Source organism: Takifugu rubripes, chromosome 15 (genome assembly GCF_901000725.2).
Source record: "Takifugu rubripes chromosome 15, fTakRub1.2, whole genome shotgun sequence".
Lineage (NCBI taxonomy): Eukaryota > Metazoa > Chordata > Actinopteri > Tetraodontiformes > Tetraodontidae > Takifugu > Takifugu rubripes.
The window spans coordinates 15,836,452-15,860,994 of NC_042299.1; the positions used below are offsets into that span (position 1 = coordinate 15,836,452).

A 24,543-nucleotide genomic window follows, 5' to 3' on the forward strand; every position below is an offset into this window, starting at 1 on the left:
CACCCGGGCTCCTCTCACCCGGGCTCCTCTCACCCGGGCTCCTCTCACCCGGGCTCCTCTCACCCTGGCTCCTCTCACCCGGGCTCCTCTCACCCTGGCTCCTCTCACTCTGGCTCCTCTCACCCGGGCTCCTCTCACTCTGGCTCCTCTCACTCTGGCTCCTCTAACCCTGGCTCCTCTCACTCTGGCTCCTCTCACCCGGGCTCCTCTCACTCTGGCTCCTCTCACCCTGGCTCCTCTCACTCTGGCTCCTCTAACCCTGGCTCCTCTCACCCTGGCTCCTCTCACCCGGGCTCCTCTCACCCCCTCTCACCCTGGCTCCTCTCACCCTGGCTCCTCTCACCCGGGCTCCTCTCACCCGGGCTCCTCTCACCCTGGCTCCTCTCACCCGGGCTCCTCTCACCCTGGCTCCTCTCACTCTGGCTCCTCTCACCCGGGCTCCTCTCACCCGGGCTCCTCTCACCCTGGCTCCTCTCACCCGGGCTCCTCTCACCCTGGCTCCTCTCACTCTGGCTCCTCTCACTCTGGCTCCTCTCACCCTGGCTCCTCTCACTCTGGCTCCTCTCACCCTGGCTCCTCTCACCCGGGCTCCTCTCACCCCCTCTCACCCTGGCTCCTCTCACCCGGGCTCCTCTCACCCTGGCTCCTCTCACCCGGGCTCCTCTCACCCGGGCTCCTCTCACCCTGGCTCCTCTCACCCTGGCTCCTCTCACCCGGGCTCCTCTCACCCTGGCTCCTCTCACCCTGGCTCCTCTCACCCGGGCTCCTCTCACCCTGGCTCCTCTCACTCTGGCTCCTCTCACCCGGGCTCCTCTCACTCTGGCTCCTCTCACTCTGGCTCCTCTCACCCGGGCTCCTCTCACCCTGGCTCCTCTCACTCTGGCTCCTCTCACCCAGGCTCCTCTCACTCTGGCTCCTCTAACCCTGGCTCCTCTCACTCTGGCTCCTCTCACCCGGGCTCCTCTCACTCTGGCTCCTCTCACCCTGGCTCCTCTAACCCTGGCTCCTCTCACCCGGGCTCCTCTCACCCTGGCTCCTCTCACTCTGGCTCCTCTCACCCGGGCTCCTCTCACCCGGGCTCCTCTCACCCTGGCTCCTCTCACCCGGGCTCCTCTCACCCTGGCTCCTCTCACTCTGGCTCCTCTCACTCTGGCTCCTCTCACCCTGGCTCCTCTCACTCTGGCTCCTCTCACCCTGGCTCCTCTCACCCGGGCTCCTCTCACCCCCTCTCACCCTGGCTCCTCTCACCCGGGCTCCTCTCACCCTGGCTCCTCTCACCCGGGCTCCTCTCACCCGGGCTCCTCTCACCCTGGCTCCTCTCACCCTGGCTCCTCTCACCCGGGCTCCTCTCACCCTGGCTCCTCTCACCCTGGCTCCTCTCACCCGGGCTCCTCTCACCCTGGCTCCTCTCACTCTGGCTCCTCTCACCCGGGCTCCTCTCACTCTGGCTCCTCTCACTCTGGCTCCTCTCACCCGGGCTCCTCTCACCCTGGCTCCTCTCACTCTGGCTCCTCTCACCCAGGCTCCTCTCACTCTGGCTCCTCTAACCCTGGCTCCTCTCACTCTGGCTCCTCTCACCCGGGCTCCTCTCACTCTGGCTCCTCTCACCCTGGCTCCTCTAACCCTGGCTCCTCTCACCCTGGCTCCTCTCACCCGGGCTCCTCTCACCCCCTCTCACCCTGGCTCCTCTCACCCCCTCTCACCCTGGCTCCTCTCACCCGGGCTCCTCTCACCCTGGCTCCTCTCACCCGGGCTCCTCTCACCCGGGCTCCTCTCACCCTGGCTCCTCTCACCCGGGCTCCTCTCACCCTGGCTCCTCTCACCCGGGCTCCTCTCACCCTGGCTCCTCTCACCCTGGCTCCTCTCACCCGGGCTCCTCTCACCCTGGCTCCTCTCACCCGGGCTCCTCTCACCCTGGCTCCTCTCACCCTGGCTCCTCTCACCCGGGCTCCTCTCACCCGGGCTCCTCTCACCCGGGCTCCTCTCACCCGGGGCACCGGGGCCTCCTCCTCTTGTGCGAGATCAGAAGTTACTGAACTTCCAGAACGGTTCTGGATTTTCTTTCTTCCACCACAGAGCAGGAGTGGCGATATTAACCGGGACAGCGAACGCATCGTATATGAATGATTGGTGCCTTTATGTTTGGGGACTGGTTTTTTTAGGTTTCAACAACCTGTCACCTAATTATGACATAATCCCGGTTTATTGCCCCCCCCCCCCCCCACGTTCAGTCGAGTGTGTTGTGTCCTCAACACACAACCTTTCACCATTTAAAGTCTCACGGGAGGCAGCAGACGCCATCCGTCACCCCTGACTTGTGTTTTCATCCTCTCATCCTTCACTTCCTGTTGCACCCTCGGCGGTCTGGACCAGTTCTGGATGATGAGATTTGTTGGGTTTTTTCCAAAGGTGTGCGTGGGCGTCGAGGGGAGAGAACTCGGGATGGGGGGGAGGGAACCGGAAGCTCGGGATGGGGGGGGGGGGGGGGGGGGACCGGGAGCTCGGGATGGGGGGGAGAGGTGCCGTAATTCAATCCGCCCGGATTAAGTCTCAGAGTGATGTTTTTGTTAGAGAATCATCACCCGGTGCTGCAAATTAATCTCTGACCAGCGTTTAAGGGATTGGGTGCAAGAATCATCCTGTAATAAGATATTTTGCTTAAAAACTCCAACTTCTAATCCCCTTTTTTAGATTTTGGGCGTTTTTAAATCCCAGAACATGTGTAACGTGGTGCTATAATGTCAACTGAAAGGGCACATGTGGTGCATTTTTAAAAGGTGACATCATGGATTACATAACTAATTTGCTTGTGCGTGCGTGCGTGTGCGTGCGTGTGTGAATACCTTAATTCGACACCATAACAAAAGAGGACTCGTTTGCTCAGGAGAGAACAGAAAAGCGGGATTAGAGCGTCGTGTGCGGGTGTTCGAACTTTCTTCCTGTTCTGGTTCTCTGGCCGCTGGATGGCTGAGCCATGACGCAACCCGCCCCCCCGCCCCCAGCCAATGGGCCCGGACGGTGGGAGGGACCCCAGCAGCCCCCGCCGGAACACGCACGGACGGTGGGGGGGGGCTGCAGCGCACGGGCCGCCCTCTGTTGTCGTCCTCACACGGGCGGGGAGAGAAGAAGGAAGAGTGGTCAGAGGAGCGCAGGGGATGGACAGTAGGCGTGTGTGCGCGTGTGCGCGCGTGTGTGACTGGACACGGAGCCTTCTGGACTGGTCGACCCCCCGCTCGTGACAGTAGGTGTCTTTTTCCTGTCATCACCGTGTTTTTCCACATGCGTGCGTGCGTGAGTTCTGATCAGCTGGTCGAGCTCGGTCCCAGTCTGGTTCAGCTTCTTCTGGATCCACCTTTTCCTGACCGAACCCGTCTCCTGTTGTACTGGGGGGAAGAATTCCGGGTCTCGGTTCGTTTGGGCCAGCCTCCTCTGAGTGTCAGGGCGCGCCACAGTTGACGCGCACGAGCAAACACTGACTTTTGTGCTCAGCCCTCAGTGAAGAGCCTCATTGTGCACGAGGTCGCTCAGTGCCGCGCGCTGTTTCACACAAACATGCAGCCACAGACACGCACGCTGCACGATGACCCGGTAGCGCGCAGCGTGCGTGTTGCGCACGTACCGGTGATGAAAACGCACGTTTGTGAAGCGAGCTGTCAGAAATGCTGCCCGGGTTCGGTTCGATCTCAGTCCGAATCTGTCAGGTGAGCGGGTCAGCTGATCCAGGTGTCGTGGAGCGCGCACAGGAGTGTTTGGTTAGGGTCGGCTCACGCGCACGCTCGCCTCTTATGGATGAACGCACGCACGACTCCACGAGTCTGTTGGACCGTTTCATGTTCTAACGTGAAAGAAAAGGGACCAAAACACTGTAGATGATGGACTCGGACGGTTCTTTACGGCCCGGTTCTTCAGCGGAAACGTTGCCTCGAGGCTGCGGATCCGAACCATCAACCAGCGGAGGCCACGTGCAGCACGGTCTTATTTTAGTTCCCCTGTCATCGCTTCCTCGCATTCCCACTAATACGCGTCTAAATTTAGACGGACCGGACGGTTCCTGTCCGGAGTGTAAATAGTGTGTTTGGAACACGGCGCGTGGTTGGTGCCTTTAGTTATAATTCGTGTTCTTTTAAAAGCGTTCAGGCAGCAGAAGTGACCCCCCCGGGTCTCGTTGGATCCTCAGACTGGGGGGGCAACTCACAGCAGGACTGGGGCTTGGGAGCCATATCACATCCAGCAGCGGCAGATGTGCAGCAGGGTGACGATTATCAATGGGATGTGTGTGCGCGTGTGCGCGCGCGCGTGTGTGTGGAGGGGCCTTGTCAGTTCTGAAAATGTCCAGCTGGGGGCGCCAAATAATAATCTGAATAATTGTGACTATTGCTGGAGCCTGTTGGCAACTTGGAGGTTAAAAAGGGTATTTGGTCCTTGTTAGCAGGGCTGAAGGCTCCGGTTCTGTGTGGTTCTGGTGTTGTGAGCATGAACGCGGGCCGAGCCCGCTGGGTCGTGTTGCTAAGCTAGTAATAACACAGTAATAACACACGGGATCGCTGTGCTCACGGAACACTGACAGAACAGACCAATGCAGAATCAGCTTTAGAGGATTTGCAGTTATTGTAATGTAACTTTGTAAATAATGTAACTTTTCTGGGATGTTGAATGTGAAACGTGAAGCAGCCAAACAGCTGATTTCACCTTTGATGATCAAATATAATCCCTTCTGTTGCCTTTTTAAGGTTTCATCTGAAGGTTTTTCCCCTCCTTGGCCGTACTGGTTTTTCTGCTTTCTGTTCTGGTGTTGACCCAGAAGCAGCTGCCTAACAATGGCCCAGCTTTAGGACTAATCAAGGAATTAAAGTGCTTTGTTCGCTTTGGTTCCTGGCACCTGCTGGACCCGGTGTGCTGAGCGTTCCCAGGCCTTAAAGTGACGCTCAGCACATTTGTCCCCCCCTTCGTCTCAATGCAGGTCCAGTCCTTTCGGCTCTGAATGTCCTCCGCCATGGCGAAGCACGACGCCGGGCGCACCAGCCCCGTGGTGCGTCAGATAGACAAGCAGTTTCTGGTGTGTAGCATCTGCCTGGATCACTACCGGAACCCCAAGGTCCTGCCCTGTCTGCACACCTTCTGCGAGAGGTGAGTCACAGCCGCTCAAGACCGTTGTCCAAACGAGCCAAACACACACTGGAGCAGGTCCGACGGCGCCTCTCAGGGACCTCCTGCCCTTCCTTATCTCCCTGTTGCTGAGGAATTCTGCTTCTGTTCACACACCGTCGTGCACGGGGACGCCCACAGCTTTGACGCTGCTCGTTAGCTCCTCTGAGATGAGCATCAGGACGGCCGCTGGAACCCCAAACAAGAGGGGCGGGGCCTCAGAGAGGCAGTCTAATCCCTGGTTTAACTGGCCGGCATGTGGTTGGAGTCCTGCTGAGGCGAACAGATTTTTGTCTGGAGCTACGCATGATGTTACCAGACAGATGTTTTAATACTTGATGGGTTCCTGGATTTTAGGGATCAACGAGGGAAAAAAGCTGGCCGAGCCCACTGTGTTGTTTTCAGTGATATCGTGCCTTAGTTTTGCCTCCATCTTACTGGGTCGTCTGTCACCAGAACTGTTGGAGCCGCACGATTGTGCAACCAGAATTCCACATAAAGCAGGCGGAGGAACTCCCAACATGTGACCTTCAGGCTCATTTTGAGATAAATTGGGAACATTTATTCAACCCTCAGCAGTGCTGACGCAGCAGTAGGTCGACACAGAGCCGCGTGACGGCTGCATTAAGCCCCTCTGGGGTAGCACAGGAAGCTATATTAGCAACAACAGATTCAGCTCCAGGATTCCTACAACAGGTCCTGGGGGTGCAGCCGCATTTGGGCTCAGCTTAAAATTGTCTAAATTGATCAGCAGAGTTATGCAGAGGGAACAATCTCTGGAGCGTATACACACATTCATGTGATTCTATCTGTGTGCGGACGTTCATAGGCTATCATCTCGCTATGCTAACCCTAACCATCCTAGCTAACCCCCGGACCCTCAACCTGGGCCCAACCTCCAGCTTGAAACCATGTTTTAAACCTCAACCAGTTCTTTCAAATTATGAGGCCATGCAAAATGGCCCCCACATTGCTGGTAGAATATTAATATTTTGTTACTCACACACACACACACACACACACACACACAGAATCAGGAACATATGTACCGCACCCCAGCACGTCCTTTTGGCAGAAGTCTTCCGTCTCTTTGTTTCTCTGCCCAGCTGAGCACGTTGTCAGAGACTCTCACTGAGCTCCGGAGCGTGCACGTGCTCCCGAGGCTCCTTTGAACTGACGGTGATTCACACTCGTCCTGCACCGGCTACGACAGCAGCGCTGCTCTCAAACAGGAGGAAGCGCTGCGTGGACGCTCCTCGTCAGACTCTCACTTCCTGTCCTGAACCTTTTCCTCCAGCTGTCTCCAGAACTACATCCCCCCGGAGTCTCTGACCCTCTCGTGTCCAGTCTGTCGACAGACGTCCATCCTGCCTGAGAAAGGAGTCTGTGCTCTGCAGAACAACTTCTTCATCACCAATCTCATGGAGGTTTGGATGCCTCGCTTTAAGACTTGTAACACAGCAGATTTAATAGAATATGAGGGACGTGCGATAAGGTGTGTTTCAACTGTCTTCATCTCTTTCTCATCGTGTATTTTGCTGTCTGTCTCTTCCTCTCTCCACTTATCTTTCTTAACTGCATTTCCTGTTAGCTTGTGTTTTAGCCGCGGTCTTTGGTTCGTGTGGGTAATTCTTAAAATCCATCCAACTGAAGTCAGAAATCTTTAGGTTCTTCAACGAGATTCCGAGTGTTCGCGTCCAGAAGCCTGCAGCGTCCTGGAGTCAGTCAGTGCAGCCGCCGCCGGAAAGCCGCTCTGCTGCCCGAACCACGAGGGGAAGGTAGGACCCCCCCCCCCCAGACGCTCCTGTTACCCTCTGGTCACCCCCGCCGAGCATTTTCGGACGCTTTGTCTCCCTCTGCAGGTGATGGAGTTCTACTGCGAGTCCTGTGAGACGGCCATGTGTCTGGACTGCACCGAGGGCGAGCACCGGGAGCACGAGACCGTCCCTCTGCGGGACGTGGTGGAGCAGCATAAGGCCGTGCTGAAGACGCAGCTGGACGCCATTCGCAGCAGGTGAGGACCCGATGCTGCCGCCTCAGACCGAGGCTTCAGCATCGGGCCCAGACTCCTCCCTCCGCCACCACGAGAGCGTCTTCACCATGGTTGCGATGTGTCCGCCCTCCAGGCTCCCGCAGCTGACGGCGGCCATCGAACTGGTGAGCGAGATCTCTCGCCAACTGAACGACAGGAAGAGCGAGGCGGTCGCGGAGATCAGCGGCACGTTCGACGAGCTGGAGCGGGCGCTGCATCAGCGCAAGACGGCCCTGGTCACGGACCTGGAGAACATCTGCACCGCCAAGCAGAAGGCAGGTTCTGCTTCACAGGTCTGGCCTCGGCGCCCCGTCTGACCTCTGACCTCTGACCCTTTCTCCTCCAGGTCCTGCAGGCTCAGCTTTCAGCGCTGCTCCAGGGGAAGGAGCACATCCAGAGCAGCTGCAGCTTCACGGAGCAGGCCCTCAGCCACGGCAGCGCCACCGAGGTGGGTCAACGCCGCCGCCGCCGCCGCGCTTGTGGTCGCCGCCGCTGTGACGCAACCCCTGCTGTGACGCAACCCCTGCTGTGACGCAACCCCTGCTGTGTTTCACGCACGTGTAGGTGCTGCTGGTCCAGAAGCAGATGAGCGAGCGGGTCACGGCGCTGGCCCGCCACGACTTCCCCGAGAGGCCACATCAGAACGCACATCTGGATTGTCTGGTAATTCTGCTTTGGTTTGTGTTTGTCACCGCTGAGGTCCGTCTCCTTCTGTCCCTGTCAAATAAACATAAACAATCCGCTCACGTTGCCGCGGGCGACATTTCATGGCGCCGTCTGTCGCCCAGTGGCGTGATAGTTTTGTCCGTCTCAGGTGGAGACCGACGGTTTGCGGCGTTCCATCCAGAACCTGGGCGTCCTGGTCACCACGGCCGCTGTGGCCCACAGCTCCGTGGCCACGGGAGAGGGCCTCCGCCACGCCGCCACCGGGCAGCACCACGCCATAACCGTGACCACGAAGGACAAAGTAGCGCCTTGATTTGCTATTTGCTCATTTCCACATTGTGTCCTCACTGATTTAGCCGTGCGGTTTCCTTGGAAACGGACTCACCGTCCTCTCGCTGCAGGACGGGGAGTTGGTGCGGACGGGAAACGCTGTTCTCAAAGCAGAGATAACGTCGACTGACGGGAGCCGCGGCGCCGACACAGAGATATCGGACAACAAGAACGGGACGTACGAGGTGGGCTACACGCTGCACTCCGAGGGCGAGTACGCCTTCGCGCTGCTGCTGTACGGCCAGCACGTGCGCGGCAGCCCCTTCCGCCTGCGGGCCGTCAAGCCCTCCGACGTGCCGCAGTCTCCGGATGACGTGAAGAGGAGGGTGAAATCCCCCAGCGGGAGCGGCGGCCACATCCGGCAGAAGGCGGTGCGGCGGCCCTCCAGCATGTACAGCACCACCAAGAAAAAGGAGAACCCCATCGAGGACGAGCTTATCTACAGAGTGGGTAAGACGGGCGCCACCCGGGCGCCACCCGGGCGCCAGCACGTCAAAACTCACCTTTGCTTTAACCACATGCTGGTTTCCAAGGTTCCCGGGGCAGGGAGAGGGGGGAGTTCACCAACCTGCAGGGGATCTCTGCCTCCAGCAACGGCAGGGTGGTGGTCGCCGACAGCAACAACCAGTGCATCCAGGTGAGTGGTCAGGTGGAGACCCACCCCGACCCGTCTCGCTCAGCGCCGTCTCGTTCTCGGACTTCCAGATTTTCTCCAACGACGGCCAGTTCAAGATGCGCTTCGGCGTGCGGGGGCGCTCCCCGGGACAGCTGCAGCGGCCGACCGGCGTCACGGTGGACGTGAACGGCGACATCGTGGTGGCCGACTACGACAACCGCTGGGTCAGCATCTTCTCCGCCGAGGGCAAGTTTAAGGTGCCGTCTCCCAGTCCGTGAACAAAACCTTGGGGGGGGGGGTCATTCCTGGATATTAAAGTGCTGTTGGCCCCCCTCCCAGAATAAGATCGGCGCCGGCCGGCTCATGGGTCCGAAGGGCGTGGCCGTGGACAAGAACGGACACATCATCACCGTGGACAACAAAGCCTGCTGCGTCTTCATCTTCCAGTCCAACGGGAAGCTGGTGACCAAGTTTGGAGGCCGGGGGACGGCGGACAGGCAGTTGGCAGGTGAGACGCTGGCGTCCCGTCCTCGGACGAGGACGCCCCCCAGGCGTTGAAGACAGAGTGGCCCCCGCCCCCGCCCCCGCTCCACCCGACCACTCGCGCTGCTTCGTCTGGGCTCACTCTTCATTTCTGACTTCCTGCGTTTTCTTTCTTTCTGTTCTTCCTCTTGTGTTTCCATCCAGAAAAGCTCGGCCCCAATTTTAATAAATCTGGCTCAGTTTTCAGTAAGTACCAAGTGTGGCCTTGACCTCAGTGCGGTGCCCCCCCCCCCATCCTAACCTGACTCCCTGATTGTGTCTCTGACCCAGAACTCAGAGAGTTGAAATCATCAGTCCAATACATTCTCTCTGAGAAGTATTAACACCTTTGTTTTGCTTGTTGACCTCTGGTGCCCTCTGCTGGTCGTGAGTCGCGCCGTCTAAATCTAAACACACAATCAATCAGAAATGTGTGTGACTGCAGCCCGGCGACACCGATCTCGTGTCCAATCAACCTACTAACGGCACCGATGTGATGGGAGCTGAGGCCTGTGTGGTTCTTTCAGGATGACCCTCTTCTCTCTCCTTATCCAGGCCCGCACTTTGTTGCAGTGAACAACAAGAACGAAATTATCGTGACTGATTTTCACAATCACTCCGTGAAGGTGAGGAAGCTCTCAACGTTTTTGGTGCGTAGACGCCGTGTTCGGTTCCTCTCATCCAGTGTGATGTCCCATCCCAGGTGTACAACGCAGACGGAGAGTTCTTGTTCAAATTTGGCTCCCACGGCGAAGGCAACGGCCAGTTCAACGCTCCCACCGGAGTGGCCGTGGACTCAAACGGGAACATCATCGTCGCCGACTGGGGCAACAGCAGAATACAGGCAGGACTTCGTCCTTGTCTCCGTCCAGATTCCAGCAGGAACGAGAGATAAGCCTAAAAATTAGAGACCATCCGTCTGGAAAATAGACCTTTTAGATTTGTCACAGGCACATTTGCGCCACCTGTTGGTCATAATTGTGAAGCACAGTTTCTTAACACATTCATTTGCAATTTCATTTTTTCTAATATGATTAAGCAACATTTGTACATTCTATTTAGGAGATTCTTAGATGCTGCTAATCTTTAGTCCAAACTGTCCATTTATTATGTACCGATGTCGTTTCCAGGTGTTTGACAGCACCGGATCTTTCTTATCTTATATCAACACCTCAGCAGACCCCTTGTACGGCCCCCAGGGCCTGGCCCTCACCTCAGACGGACACGTGGCCGTTGCCGACTCTGGAAACCACTGTTTTAAAGTCTACCGGTACCTTCAGTAAACGGAGCAACGTGTCTGCGTCCTTTAGAGGGGCTCCAGCTCCCTCCAGAACCTTCAGCTCCCTCCAGCTCCCTCCAGAACCTTCAGCTCCCACCAGAACCTTCAGCTCCCTCCAGAACCTTCAGCTCCCACCAGAACCTTCAGCTCCCTCCAGAACCTTCAGTCCCTCTGCAGAAGGAAACCGGAGAGCTCGTGACTCCACGTTTACAAACTTATAACATTATCAATGATTGGCCCAGTTACAGATACACCTGTAGCTCGAACAACACACTGTGTTCATTACCCCCCCCCCCCCCCCGCCAGGGTGCAGTGACGAGCTTCTCAGACGCCGTCCTGGTCTGTGCCGCCAGCCCTGTGGAACTCCTCTGCACGTGTGGAACCTCAGCACCGACTGTCCTCCGCTGGACAGAAAAACCGCTAAATCCCTGAAAATAGAGCCTCTGTGCAGCGTCTCAGTCCTACATGTGTCTCACTACATGGCAGCAGGGAGGGAGCAGGATTATGGGGTGTTTGCTTGGATCCTCTCTAAATCTGAGTCCATCTGCTCAGACACCAGGTTTCACGTCAGTCACAACTGATTCAAGCAGCAGAGTTGTTATCAAACACCCAGAGGTCACTGAGGTCAAGAGGTCGCGGCAGGTGGACATTCTTGCCAGGATGATTCGATTTTACATTAGGACCTTTTCATTTTGTATCCAAGAGCACAAGTTTCTTGATCTCATCAGTAGCAGCTCTGGTTTCCCCCATTAACCAAGTACTGGTCTTACTGGTGTGACTCACACTCGTCTGTTCATGTCTGCAGCTTGGTAGTCCAACACATGCATATTTAGATGTAACAATGGATTCGGCGTCCACGTTATTTCACCGTGCGTGCGTGCGTGCGTGCTCCCGGATTCAAGAGTTTAGAATTTCAACACTGGACTGAAGGTCATGCTAAGTTGCTAAAATGCTAAGTGGAACAAATAATTGACTTTGTTTTTAATCTTCAGATGACTTATTTTCTACATAATTTGTTGGGGGGGGTGTTTCTAATTGTTGCGTTGGGGCTGCGTCCTCTGCCAGCCGCCCGTGCACAGAGGCCTTGAAACGCGTAGCGCTGACGCCAACCCCTCGTCTGCATCGTTTTTTCTGCCAAATGTTGAAAGCTGTTTAACGTTGCACAGAATCCAAATATAGGAGAGTTCTATAGTTTGAGAGTAATATATGCCTGTGGATAGTTGTCATTTAGCATAAACATGTACCGTGTATTATAATTATATAATTATTGTAGCTGACACAAGCACCTTTATCATGGAGTCTGTTCTGTCCCTGGCCTGCTGTGAGGGGGCAAAGGTCAGCCCACACGAAGGTTCTCACCCGTTTTGGACCAGACGTGGTGGACTTCATGTACCGTCTTCCCATTTGCACATCCTGTGAACCAGAAGCTTCAGCTGCCTCCATCTGCGTTTGTTTTATCTGAAGCACATTTTCAAGGACGCAGCAACACGTCGGAGGCCACGCCCACATTTATGTAACCGTGGCAAAGGTGTGACTGTACATATTAAAGAGCAGCTCTATGAACTGTTGTGCACATCTGCCTCTTTTTTAAACGCTGAAACCCAGTCCAACATGGCGGTACCTGCGTGGGACCAGGGTTCCGGGTGGACCGGAGGCCTCAGACCTGCTGATGCGAGCGAACTCCCGTTTGGAATAAGCAGCATTTCCAAGATGCAGGAAGGGAAGAGAGTGAGACTGAAGGCGCTCGTGTTCATCACGTCCCTTTATTAAAACCCAGAGGAACTGAGTCACAGCTTGGGGGGGGGGGGGGGGGTGATAAACAGTCCCACAACGTTCTGAATCAGCAGCGCCTCGAGTCTTGGGCTCGGAACCCTGGAGACAACCTGCTTTAGGCGGTTCTGTTTGGAATCAAAACCCAGCGATGCTTCATTCCTTTAATCACAAGAAGGAGAAGTCAAACATTCACAGTGGGGGGGGGACCTAAAACTGGAGACGTGGAAGAAACGCAGCAGCTTATGAGGATTGTGAGGTTTACAACATTAGACCAAAATAATAATAATAATAATAAAAGCTAAGCTGCAGGCATCACGTGCTTGGATATGCAACAGTCACCACGGCGACGCCACGGTAGAAAACATCCCACTGAGCCAGCGGAGGAGAACGGCAAGATTAGAGTCCTAAAGCTTTCACAACAGTTTACAAGGAATAAATAGAACATACGATTCTGGGGGGAAATAAAAGCACATTAAATGGAATGTTTAAAAAGATAAGAATAATGAGGAAAGAAAAAAGTCTTAAGCCTTCTGTCGTGGTCCAGACGGGCCGAGCAGGGCCGGGCAGGTGCCGGGGAGGGCGCCGGGCAGGCGCTCCAGATCATCTAATAATCCAAATATGGGTCCGACAGTTTGGCCATTATAAAAATGCTTTAAAAAAAAAAAAAAAAAAAAAAGTTTAAAAATGGATAAAATATTAACAGAGCTAACGACCCGATCCAGTACTAATGAGGGAACCTCAACCAGCACGACCCCCATCAGGGGCAAAACCAGCCAGCAGAGCAGCGATGTCAGTAAAAACGGGACACGGCCGACACAGGAACGCTGACAGTGATCAAGAGTTTAGCACCTGTCCAACCCTCACCCCCCCGACCCTGGTGGCAGGGTCAGAGGTCAGGGGGGAGCCCCGACCCCTGGTGGCAGGGTCAGAGGTCAGGGGGGTGAACCCCGACCCCTGGTGGCAGGGTCAGGGGGGAGCCCCGACCCTGTGACCAGGGTCAGAGGTCAGGGGGTGAGCGGCCGGGGTGGGGGGGGGGGGTGAGCCTACAGTGTGTGTCTCTGTTCAACCTGGAATAAGAACATTTTAACTCCTCATAGCAACAGAGTGACGGTTGGTGTTTCTTGGGCTGTACAAAGCTTATTTTCCAACATCAGTAAGACAGGAACCACCAGGAGCTCAGCACCAGGAACTAAACTGGTCTGTGAGTTAAACCCACGCCGGCCAAAGCTTCCGGCTCAGTAATAGTGGCAGATCTGCAGCCGGCTGCCCGGGTCGTTCTTCCCCGGGCTGAAGAACGGGTACACGGGCTCATCGAAGCACGTGTCGAACATGTAGAGTCTCCTCATGGTCACGGCGTCACAGAAACTGAGACGGCCCTGGTCGTAATCCAGGTAGACGCCCACGCGGGGGGAGTTCCAGTAGTCGGCGATGGGGATGCGCCCGTGCTCCCCGTTGGCGTACAAGCGGTCCTGCAGGCAGATGCTCCAGTAGCCCTCGGAGGGAGCGAGGCTGACGAAGCCCTTCCTGTTGCTGGACACCGTCGTCACCCCCAGGTACCACACGCCTTTGTCCTTCACGTCCACCTCCCAGTAGTGCTGCCCGCTGGAGTACTGGGCCGTGGCCAGGACCCCGCAGAAACGGGTGAAGCGGGCCGGCGGGTCCGGCAGGTCCTGGCTACGGATGCGGCCCTCCTCCACTTTGGTGTCAAAATCCGAGATGAACAGGTTGGGGTGGGCGGTATCTGGGTCCAAGGTGAGGTTCTGAGGCACTGCACAGCAAGATAAGGAGGCGTTAGCGTGGTGCCGACGGGGCGGATGCAGATGTTGACAGCAGGAGCACGAGAGACGAGGAAACCGAGAAGAACGGCCCCCGTCCAGAACTCACTGGTGTGCAGCACGTGCATCATCTTCTTCCACATGATGAGCTGGAAGGGCCCCGCAGTGTCCAGGAACACAGTCTGACAGTTCACCCTCTCAACGGAGGCGAAGGGCGTGCAGTGGACCACCCTGGGCGGAAACACACGTCAACAACACGCTCAAAGCTCCTCGTTAGCATCCCTGAGCGTTAGCAAGCCGACTTACTCGTTAAAGGTCTCGGACAGGCTCTGTGGACACAAAGCATGTGGTCAGTGACACCATCAACGTGCATCACAACGGCGTGACCGACGGGGGCTCGTTTCGCTTTCATTTAGCGTTTGTATCCAGAACCAAGCTGATGCCAACAGAACCCTGATTCCCAACAGAATCAGGGGCCAAGAACAGGTCAGACTGGCAGACATCGAAGAGCTTTCAGACTGACCTCAAAGCTGGTCTTCCCACTCATGTGCTTGTTGATGTCGGCGACGGCCTTGTCCACAGCTTTGACATTCATCTCCACCGTCTTCAGGTTGTCCTCTATGACCGCCATGGCTGCCACCTCCTCAGCATCCAGGCTCTCCAGCAGGGAGTCCCTCTCATCCAGGAGGAACTGGACCAAGGCTCCCACGTCGGCCTCCACCTTCTCCTTCAGGCTCTGCTTCTTCGACTGGAGACCAGAGCAGAGATTTGGGGTTGAAGCAGCAGGCAGCTCAGACAGAAGCATCGGTGTGAGCTCCACCCACCCTCACTTCACTTCTGGTGCACTCGTCAGCCGTTATGATCTTCAGATAACGAGACTTCTGCCAGTTGAGCTCCATGAGCTTCATTTTCATCTCCATCTGTTGTAAAAACACGTCACTTTAACTCTTCACATCCGACGACAGAACGGACGGTTAGAGCGGAGGTCATGCAGAGGTCATGCGGAGGTCATGGGAAGGCAGACTGACCTTCATGTCATTCATAACCTCTGAACTCGGTGCGATATCGTGGTGTCTGAAAGAGACGGAACACTAGTGGGTTCTCTTCTCGGAAATTCATAGTAAGATTCAGCTCCTCTCCGAGAGTGTTGTCGTGGAAACCATCATAACCGTTGTATCCTCTACGTTACGCATAAATCACAGACAGGCGTAATGGGCTGCAGCCGAGGGTTCCTGGTTCCAGCCCCAGGGCAGACAACACGGAAGGTGTTCTGGTGGTAGGGGAAGGTACCAGAACACCTTCAGAGCGCTGCCGAGGTACCCTCGAGCAAGGCACCAAACCACAACCCTGGCGACTCATCCAGCCGACCTGCCTTCACCCCCCAAGCTTAGATTTCAAACAGTAAGAGAGAGAATTTCCCATTTCCTGCAACATTTAACTGGCATAACTAATGAGAAAGCAGGAATAAACACTGCTGTAGCGGAGGGGAGCTTTTCCCCAGATGGGGACCAACTAACCCACCTGTGTGCCCTGGATTCACAGCAAACCACACAGATGGGCCTCTTGTCAGTCTGGCAGTAGAGTTTCAGCTCTTCTCCGTGCTGCTCACACTTTCCATCCACTTTAACAGCCTTCGCCTGCTGAGGACTGGAGTCCAGACAGTCCAGATCATCCAGCTTAGCGATGAGGTTCTGCACCAGGTAGTTCTTGGTGTAACTCTTCTTGTTGAACACCTGAGACAACAGAAAGTTGGACTCGTGTTCATTTGCAACACAGCAGAATCCGACATTGCGCACATGTTGATTCCCTCTGCAGTGCAATGGCTACCAAACTGTTGGGAAATTAGACGTTAATTGTGGCGAAAAGGTGATTTTCTGCTCGCGTGGCCGCCATCGCCGGTGCCAGCGAAACCAAATGCGTGACCGGCGACATCGATCGCGATTATTAACTGCGCAACAGGGTAAAAAAGGCGTGCGGCTCCGCACCACGGAGCAGACGGCGGGGCCGCGGTGAAAGTGCGGCCGGAGACATCGAACTCGTTACCGTTCGGCAGTGAGGACACTGGTAGCCGTAGTCATCGCCATTTTCATCCCAGTGCAGCGAGATGCAGAAGCGGCAGAAGCTGTGGCCGCATTTCAGGATGACCGGATCCTTGAAATAGTCCAAACAAATGGCACATGTGAGCTCCTTCCTCAGCTCCTCACGGGAGGATCCGCCGGCCGCCATTTTACCCACAACCGACACGCAGAGCGACGCTTCCGCCACAGGAAGTGAAGGCGGAACAAGCCCGGCCCACGAGCCCATTTATGCTACGTCATATTCCGCTTCGACCAATCAGACGCGTTCTCTCCGCGCCTCGCGCTCATTTCCCGCCCTCACTCGATTTTTGTAAACAAACACTAAAAATGGACTTTTCTGAACATAATTCGGTGTAAAAATGGAGATTAATGAACGAATAGTTCTATTTAGTTATGCTTTCCTCTCATGGTCTCATTTTTATTTAAAGGTCTGCTGTAGCAAACACACGCCTTTGACCTTTTATCCTATGTTGACTTTCTGCCTGACTGACTTGTTTCTTCTTAAACGCTGGGGTGTCCAGTGTGCTGATATTCAATTTTAGATTGGATGAAAGTACACGTTAATGTTGTATAGCATTTATGTAAGGCTGTTATGTGGGACGCGTGTATGGCGTAAACCGTCAGCAGTAGTTTAAATGAGCAGTTGAGAGACTCAAGCGCTTTCATAGGCTTTACAATTCATTGTGATTAATCACCATGTGTTGGGCCAAAGGTCATTATGTGGTCAGTTTTTTTTCTTTCGTCAGCTTAAATGTGCAGTACGTATACCTTAAATTAGTTCCCTAATTCTAAATTCTATTATGGTATAAGAAGGAAAAATTGTGAAGCTAATCCACATTCAGAAAGTTAATCTTTTTCTGTTCGGACTCAGGAGGCAAGAGGGAAGCAACCAACCACCAACATCTAATAAGCAACAATGTTTATTCTTAAATACATATACATAAAAACCCATTCATAAAAAGACATAAACTAAATATCAAGTTTGATTGTTTGTGCTAAAACTCATACACGTGGGCTGTAGGGGGTTACATTACATTGCATAGCTTGGATTGTCATGTGAGGGACGTGAATGAAAAAGTGCATTTGATGTCAGATTTTTCCAAAGTTATCACGGCTAAAATGAACACTTTAACTGTAAAAAGGTCATTATATCTCATGCTGAGTCACAACTCTGCTCTTGTATGTTCAGTCACGTTGCCCAGCCCTGATAAATACTAGAAACAATTAGAAAAGGATGAAGGAAAACACCATATTCAGGACAAATATATAGGAACACAGACCCCAGCGTGTTGTGGATCCACAGTAGTAAACGTCAGCTTTAGCAACACATGTAAACAGGTCATTTCACCACGGACATCAACAAACGAAGGAGACGCCAGATGATATGAAATGTCTCCCACTGAACGTGTCTCATGGTGACATACTGATTTGTAAGCAGCGATTCTGTTTTCACCCTTTGTTCAGAAACATGACTCAGAACATCCCACACAGCACTTGTGACAAATAAAGCTTACAGGAACATAACGTGAGCTGAACAGTGGTCAAATCGTTGGCTACGGATACTGGATTCGTGTGCTCAGCAGTGTAGCGTGAACAGAAGCCAACGCACAGTTGCTTCTCTGTCAAAGAAATAACTCCTGAGTGTCTTTACACATAAACGCACCCGCGTTCCAAACAACGCATCATTTTGCCCAAAAGGATGAAGAACACATCAGTTCACAGAAACACACGGCGGAGACCTGCAGGGACAGAGAGCAGCAGGTAAAAACATGGTACAAAGGAGTTGCAAAATACAAAAATCTTAAAGAAAAAATAAGGAGGAACAGCCTGGTTCAACGGGGACAGAAAAGATCAGGATCAGAGGAAAGAATGTTAGCTGCAGGAGCAGAATTACCCGATTCACGGATAACGCTGCTATCAGGGATCTGAACGCGTATTTATAGGCTGTATCATTCACAGTCTGCAATGTTTGTTGGCACATTTCTGCCCCAGAGCTCATAAAATAGAGCAGAAACGTCTTGGAGAGCGTCGTAGAATTGTTGAGTGGCTCATAATCAAAACTGATGAATTTGGAGTAAATATTCACTCATCAAGAGGTACAATTGTATCACTCATTAATTGGCCGCTAGGATGTGGAATATGGAAATAATGGCATCTCCTTGGAAAATAACAGGGATGATACCCTCTATTTATAGCCATCTCTTTTTCCTTCCAGGAGAGTTTCAGTGTACCTGGAAAAAGCTGCACAAGAGCTGCACAGACACATATTTCATCATTTTCAAAAGAAAGATTTCATTAGTATTTTAGAAGGTTGAGTGCGGTTTGAGAGGGGAGCTGGTCCCATCAGTGGGAACATTGATCTGCTCCCCTTTATCCGGGATCAGTCAGCAATGCTAAATCTCTGACTTGACTTGCTCCACGATACCTCTATGAGAACGAGATCCCCGTGACTGGGACGTCCTGCAGGATTACATCTGCTCCAGGCACTTTAACACCATGGGAAAGGGAAGGAAGGACGCCAGCACACATTTACTGTGTGATCGTCACGCTCCCCTCAAACATTGAAACACTTTTTGGTTTTATGAATGTAATTGAAAATGAGTGTTTTTAAGAAAGAAAAATCCAAATTTTAGAAAGCTTCCCAAATCTTCACCTTCTGTCCGTCTTTCCGTCAGCGCCTCCTGTTCTCATACCTCGGAGCTGTTGTGGCAGTCTTGCATTCTCACCACCAACATGGGCTCCGTGCTGACAGACCCCTTCACCACCTCCTGCACCCCCCCTCTCCATCCCTCCTTCCCATCCTTCTTCCTGGATTTCAGCACTAATATGATGGTAATGATGACGAGGACGGTCAGCAGCAGTCCCACCAGTGCTCCCACCACAGTCACCAGACCTTCGTCTCCTTCCTCTGAGTTCAGCGCACTGGGATCCAGCCCACTTGGAAACAGCTCCTTTGATGCCCCCGCCCGGCGCCCGTCACGGTCCAGCGCGATGTGCATGATGTTTGTGCCACGGTTGTTGTCTTCTCCGATGTCCTGAACAACCTCTGGGACTTCGTGGCTGGCCGACCTCCTGGAACGAAGACTCGGTGCGCTCGAGTCAACATTGTTGCCCGTGGAAACCAGTGCGTGGTACTCCAGGCTGCGCTTTCCGATCCCTCGATGAGCATTCTCTCTGGAGCGGACTGTGTATATGGTGTGAAGGTACCACTCCCGCCCAGCTGCCACCTGAAGAAAACACAGAATAAACCCGCAATTCATGAAAGAAGAAGATTACGTTATAATAACGCCAAATAAATACAAGTAAGATTAAAATGAGACAACAGATGCCCAGAAAATGAAGAGTACCTGGAACATAGGTGTGGAATCTAGCCTAAAGCCATCAGATCCGGGTTGTCTGACGAGGGGCGAGGCTGAGGGGTCGTCTATCGCCAGCACGGCATTAAAACTGACATCTCCAAAAGCACGGGCCTGCGTCTCTGGCTGAGCCTTGTCCTGGGGAGGGATGTTAGACAACAGGTGGAGAGAGGAAAGGTGATTTGGTGTCTTTCCATGGACTGGATGAGCAGGCACCAGCACGGCCAAAGAAGCAAAAAGGAAACAAAAGAACTCACAAGAATCTTAAATCTGTAGAGCAATGAGGGGGAGTCTGCCAGGCAGCCAAACTCAAACCTGGTCGGGTCGTACTTTGGAACGTATCCATCAGTGCCTGTGCAGAGGAACACCTTCTCTATGCTGCAGAAAAAAGAGTCTCCGAGGTTCTGAACGGGATCCACCATCACACGGCCGTAAATTGTATCGCCTGGATGGAGGAAAAAGGCACGAAATGAAGCTGATCTCATCTGTCGGTACAGCTCAACTACGCTGGGAAGAAAGTGTCAAACCTTCAGAAAAAGCTGCGTCGCTCTCTTGACCGAAGCCCATCGAGCCGTCAGAGATCCACAGGGTTTTCTTGGACAACAGGAACATCTGAGTGTTCAGGCTGAACTCAAGAGCAACCGGGTCGCTCACCTGTGAAGGAATTAGCATGAAAAGTCAAGAGAACCACACATAATCCTGCAAACACGGGAGATTTCTGCTAATCTACTCGTACCTGTTGGAACCTGATATCTAGATCAAACGTGATTGGTTCTCTGGGGCTGCAGATGGGCGGGACTGTGTGTTCCAGATGCTGGGCGGCCGTGCACGGAATCAGCTTCACCGTGTACGTTCCGGAGTAGTCTCTCACCTGCAGGGAGAAGCAGAGACGACATTAACCGGGTCCAGCTCCTGTCAGATCTCCATGTGGTTCCATCTTACCGCAAAGTCAGAGGTGAAGGTCCACTGCTGGACCGGCTGGTTGTATGTGGGCTCGCTCCTCACTGAGGTCAGGTTGAAGGTCAGGCCGGGATGATCCACGCTCATCACCATGGATGACAACGAGGTCGCTGGGTAAGGAAATGAGAAAGAAGCCCCGAAATCAAAAGGAGCTCAATCTGAAGTGAACAGGGAGAAGGTTCCTTCAGGCATCTCACCAGCTCGGCCTCCAGAATGTGACTCTACAAACAGACCCCTGAAACGAGCCTTGGTGCGGAAGTGGACCACCAAACGTCCCTGTTGGTTGATACGCATGCTGGTTGGGTACAACGCCCCTGCGGGAAAACCATCCAAACACAGCAGATTCCTGATTGAAGCTGAGGCTCAGTGAGTCCTGAAACATTAGCCGCGATTGTAACTCTTGAACGCACCCTGGAGCTCAGCCTGCGGGGGGCTGCCGATGCCGTCCTTCCACAGGATCGCAGTGTCGTACACAAAGGTCAGCCGCAGCTCCGACTGCAGGTCAAAGTGTTGCCAGCCGCCCGTTCCCACCGGTGAGTGGAAGACGTAGGACACATAAAGGGGCACCCGCAGCGTCACGTAGGACTGGACCAAGTTTAGCACCTGTCCGGGCCGCAGTTAAATCAGAATTTGATGCGTTATTCCTTACATTCCCTTCCACAATCCCTCAAAAACAAGTTCCCATTAAAAGTTCTGTTGATTTCAGGTCAGGAGTATCTAAAGCTGACATGCAGCAGATGAACTCCTTCTCCTCCACGAGGTGCCTGAACTCTTTCACTCCTACGCAGAGTTTGTCCAAAGACGCGCTGAAGTTGGTTTTTCCGCGTTGTCCTCACAGTGGGCAGTCATGTGGGCTTGAGTTGTGCTTTTCTAGCTTAGCTTTCCAAAAATCCCAAAATAGAATTATTATTTCCAAAAGAATAGGATGATAATTTTGTTGTTTCAGGTAAACTTGAAAGGCCCCCACATAAAACATATGAAGCGCTCACTATGATTCCTTCAATTTCCATCTTTTTCTTCTGTGACTGCATGTAAACCGTTCTTAAACAACCCAAAAGTATTATTTGCATATGAGTTGATTGTGGGTGCAGCAGAGAAATGTCACGCATGGCAGATAAACGATTTGTGTGTTTTCGGGCAGGAAAATCAAATCTCCGCTGCTGGCTCCTGAAGCGTAGGCGAGACGCTTACATTAAAATGTAATGATTCTTTTGCTTAAATGCATGTTAGTAAATATAACTTTGTTACAGAGAGCAGTAGAAAACGAAGAAAAGGATCATCATTTATTCATAGCATAGCTGGAACGAATCCTGTAGGTGTAGTTCCACATCAGCGACCACTAGATGTCACTGCTCAACACGTTCCAGGACGCCAACGGTGTTGTGTGGAAGACCTGATTACTCACACAGGCCTGACAAATTTAATCAGTAAAAAAGGACAACTACACTTTAAATTAACTCGTTTGTCAATTACATCATTATCAAACTGTCAAGTGTCGGAGAAATGAGGAGAATCAGGGCTTTCAACACTCGAAGGCAGCAAATGCAAAATCAAATATCATTAATACACCAACATCTGAAAACCAAAGCGTCCTTATATGAGGTATATCAGTTATACTGTGCTCATACACAGCAAAGCGAATCACTCCACACTTCAGCGCACACACACTTGAGATGAGACCGTTTTTCCTCCGTGTCTGAGGTCTCTCGTAAGATCACTGAGTCTGAACACAGTGAGAGATTAGGGGACTATTACCTGAAAGCTAAACTTGGCCGTGGGGCTTTTGATGTTTTCAAGCACAGTTATTGATTGCTGGTTACTGACATACTTTTTCCTATTACGTTTATTGATCTGAGACTCAAAAGAGCGGCAGTAATCCAAATGAAGAGAGCCTCTGTGTGCCTGTAGCATGTTTACGAGAGAGACAAGTCACTTCATTTCCTTTCCTTTTTGGCATTTACTCACACTCTGCACATGCAAATAGAAATCACACACACACACACACGCACACACACACACACACACACACACACAGAGCAGTAGGACAGGCTAAGAACGAAAGCCTTCAAGCTTTAAATCACAACAGGAGTCCAGCAAACATCTTGAACTATGAAGCTTTTAATTCTGCCGAATTCACAGATGGTGGTGGGCATGACAGTAAAAACTGACAGCTCAAGAAAGTGTCTTTAACTATTATTATTGGATGTATCCCAGTTAAGTGCTTGGAGCCTCTGACCAGTCACCAGTGGGGGCCTAACCTGACGGCCTCTGAATGGTGGAGGAAACCAGGTTAAGGTGTTAATGCCATGTAATTAGGGACAGGTGTTTTAATTACAATTGTAATAGTTTATAGAAAGAGGCCCCATCCTCAGTCATTTATGGGAACTATGCATTCGTGGCTTGTTTCAATATGCTCCCCAAAATCTGGCAAACATGCACAAACGTGGAGTGAATGGGATGCAAACGACTGGTCAAACAGATACGGTGCCGTTCTGTCTGTGCAAACACACACGCAAACACACCGAACACACGCGCAAACACACGCCCAAGATAGATGGGCTGACATTGGAATTCCGGAGCTATGCAGACAGACCCACCTGCCCGTCCGTGCCGATGGTTCCCCCGCAGTCCGTCAGCAGCTCGGACATGTGGTAGTAGCTGCTGAACTCCCACAGACAAGCTTCCAGGTTCAGGTTCCGGTAGAAGCGCAGCGTGCTGTTCCCCCTGAGCGAGCCGCTGAACTGATACGGCGCCGTGTCGCCCGTGCTGTCGGGGTTGCGCGTGGATGCCGTGATGAAGCTGTGACCTGTGGTGACCTCCTGGAAGTCCAAAAGGTTGGAGCAGCGGTGGTTTCCCACGCGGGTTCCATCGGGACTGAGTGTCAGCTCAAAGTTCATGAGAGGCCTGGTGGAGATCACTGGAAGCATGCCTGCGAGGGAAAAGAGGACAATTTGGAGGCGTTTAATAGTCAAATAGTGTTTTCATTTGTGAGGATTTGGATATTTAAAGCAGGAAACGTGGATATAAAATAGGGATGAAGAGGAAAAAGGCAGAGAAACACCTGGAGGAGACGAGGAAGAAGGTGGCTAATTAAAAAGCGAGAAGAGAATGTTAAGCAGCAGGTTTGATGCAACCTGGCCAGATCTGCATGCTGGCTGCAGCCCCCACGTGATGTTCCACACATCGCACGTCTGCGGTACCAGTCCTGCCTGGAGCTCCCACCTACCGTCCATGTGCGGCATGGTGACAGCCACTTTGATGAGGTTGGGGTGTTCCGGATCGTCGGCTCCGGTGTAGCGCAGCTTGGCGGAGAAAGGCTCAGCGCCGACGGTCCCCATCTTAGGGGGCTGACACAGACCTTCGGAAGGCAGAGAGAACGGGGACACGAAGACAAGCTTCAGCCTTCACGTTAGCATCATTCACCAGCATCAATCTATGACTTCATTAAGGGTCTTTCTGTTGTTTAAGGGCCTGATGATCAATAATTAAAATAATAATTACTGCGCTTTGGTATAAACAGACATTTACCGGGATACACACCACACTCCTGCTGTTGCATTTAAATAGCAAAGAGCAACTTGTTCTACGCGAGTATCTTATTAGCTTTTTTAGCTATGCAATGATTTAAATCAGAAGCCATTTTTATGTGTGAAGTTGTGAAGGATTCTTTTTTTGAAGCTTAGCAGCATTTTAGCATCCAGTTCAGAAGCCTTTTACCTGACAGATGTGCTGATAACGAGAAAAGGATCTAACACCACAGTTTCAGTGTTTGTTTTCTGTATTTACGCTCTTTTTCTGTGCATCAGCCATGCGATTCGGGAGGTTCTATTCATTCATCAACGGTCTCAAATCTCTAACACTGGTGATCCTCAGAGAAAAGCAGCTTTCAGCACGTCTCTGTGTCTCCCTGCAACATGAGGACAAAGCTGTGGAGAGACAGACTGTGGAGAGACGGCTGCTGATCCAGTCCTCACCTTCCTCCTGGCTGATGGTGATAACGGGGCTGAGGAG

The 24,543-nt window shown here is 52.8% G+C and overlaps 3 protein-coding genes across 8 annotated transcripts in view; 1 reads left to right on the plus strand and 2 right to left on the minus strand.

Annotated features, from left to right (window-relative positions):
• LOC101062597 (tripartite motif-containing protein 3-like) overlaps nt 1–12,153 on the plus strand; it is a 19,787-nt gene extending 7,634 nt beyond the window's left edge. For 2 of the 5 annotated variants that reach the window (XM_029848984.1, XM_029848983.1), the window contains 16 exons: nt 4,961–5,127; nt 6,443–6,572; nt 6,813–6,923; nt 7,008–7,159; nt 7,272–7,452; nt 7,524–7,625; nt 7,742–7,840; nt 7,992–8,144; nt 8,245–8,623; nt 8,707–8,810; nt 8,879–9,046; nt 9,129–9,297; nt 9,477–9,518; nt 9,867–9,937; nt 10,015–10,155; nt 10,442–12,153. In XM_029848984.1, coding sequence (XP_029704844.1) covers nt 4,982–5,127; nt 6,443–6,572; nt 6,813–6,923; nt 7,008–7,159; nt 7,272–7,452; nt 7,524–7,625; nt 7,742–7,840; nt 7,992–8,144; nt 8,245–8,623; nt 8,707–8,810; nt 8,879–9,046; nt 9,129–9,297; nt 9,477–9,518; nt 9,867–9,937; nt 10,015–10,155; nt 10,442–10,594 — 2,301 coding nt within the window. In that variant the 5' untranslated portion in view covers nt 4,961–4,981 and the 3' untranslated portion in view covers nt 10,595–12,153. Of the gene's footprint in view, nt 1–3,088; nt 3,242–3,682; nt 3,702–4,960; nt 5,128–6,442; nt 6,573–6,812; nt 6,924–7,007; nt 7,160–7,271; nt 7,453–7,523; nt 7,626–7,741; nt 7,841–7,991; nt 8,145–8,244; nt 8,624–8,706; nt 8,811–8,878; nt 9,047–9,128; nt 9,298–9,476; nt 9,519–9,866; nt 9,938–10,014; nt 10,156–10,441 lie in introns of those variants that run through there. The other 3 variants (XM_029848982.1, XM_029848985.1, XM_029848986.1) reach the window with 3 other exon arrangements.
• Nucleotides 12,154–12,510: 357 nt separating this feature from the next.
• trim47 (tripartite motif containing 47) lies at nt 12,511–16,419 on the minus strand. The gene is made up of 8 exons (XM_003971338.3): nt 16,182–16,419; nt 15,660–15,871; nt 15,167–15,212; nt 14,963–15,058; nt 14,662–14,886; nt 14,445–14,467; nt 14,248–14,369; nt 12,511–14,131 (listed from the first exon to the last, which is right to left on the minus strand). The coding sequence occupies exons 1-8, from the start codon at nt 16,362–16,364 to the stop codon at nt 13,599–13,601; spliced, it is 1,440 nt and encodes a 479-aa protein (XP_003971387.1). The 5' UTR covers nt 16,365–16,419; the 3' UTR covers nt 12,511–13,598.
• Nucleotides 16,420–17,123: 704 nt separating this feature from the next.
• The window catches only part of LOC101076748 (FRAS1-related extracellular matrix protein 2-like), a 17,468-nt gene continuing 10,048 nt past the window's right edge, over nt 17,124–24,543 (minus strand). Inside the window, exons 10-21 of one of the 2 annotated variants that reach the window (XM_029848880.1) lie at nt 24,507–24,543; nt 23,759–23,890; nt 23,130–23,461; nt 20,943–21,135; nt 20,730–20,846; nt 20,515–20,642; nt 20,309–20,443; nt 20,100–20,226; nt 19,830–20,017; nt 19,564–19,710; nt 18,870–19,443; nt 17,124–17,955 (exon numbers count right to left, since the gene is read on the minus strand). The exon at nt 24,507–24,543 is cut by the window's right edge and continues 267 nt beyond it. In XM_029848880.1, the coding sequence (XP_029704740.1) occupies nt 18,904–19,443; nt 19,564–19,710; nt 19,830–20,017; nt 20,100–20,226; nt 20,309–20,443; nt 20,515–20,642; nt 20,730–20,846; nt 20,943–21,135; nt 23,130–23,461; nt 23,759–23,890; nt 24,507–24,543 (2,076 nt within the window). In that variant the 3' untranslated portion in view covers nt 17,124–17,955; nt 18,870–18,903. Of the gene's footprint in view, nt 19,444–19,563; nt 19,711–19,829; nt 20,018–20,099; nt 20,227–20,308; nt 20,444–20,514; nt 20,643–20,729; nt 20,847–20,942; nt 21,136–23,129; nt 23,462–23,758; nt 23,891–24,506 lie in introns of both variants that reach the window. The other variant, XM_029848879.1, reaches the window with a different exon arrangement.

Excerpts from the sequence above, each read along its gene's own strand:
- trim47 (XM_003971338.3), bottom strand. The coding sequence starts at position 16,364 with ATGGCGGCCGGCGGATCCTCCCGTGAGGAGCTGAGGAAGGAGCTCACA. Across the intron at positions 15,213-15,659 it reads TGTGAATCCAGGGCACACAG|ACACCACGATATCGCACCGA; the intron begins GTGGGTTAGTTG and ends CGTCTCTTTCAG. Across the intron at positions 15,059-15,166 it reads AGGTTATGAATGACATGAAG|ATGGAGATGAAAATGAAGCT; the intron begins GTCAGTCTGCCT and ends TTTTTACAACAG.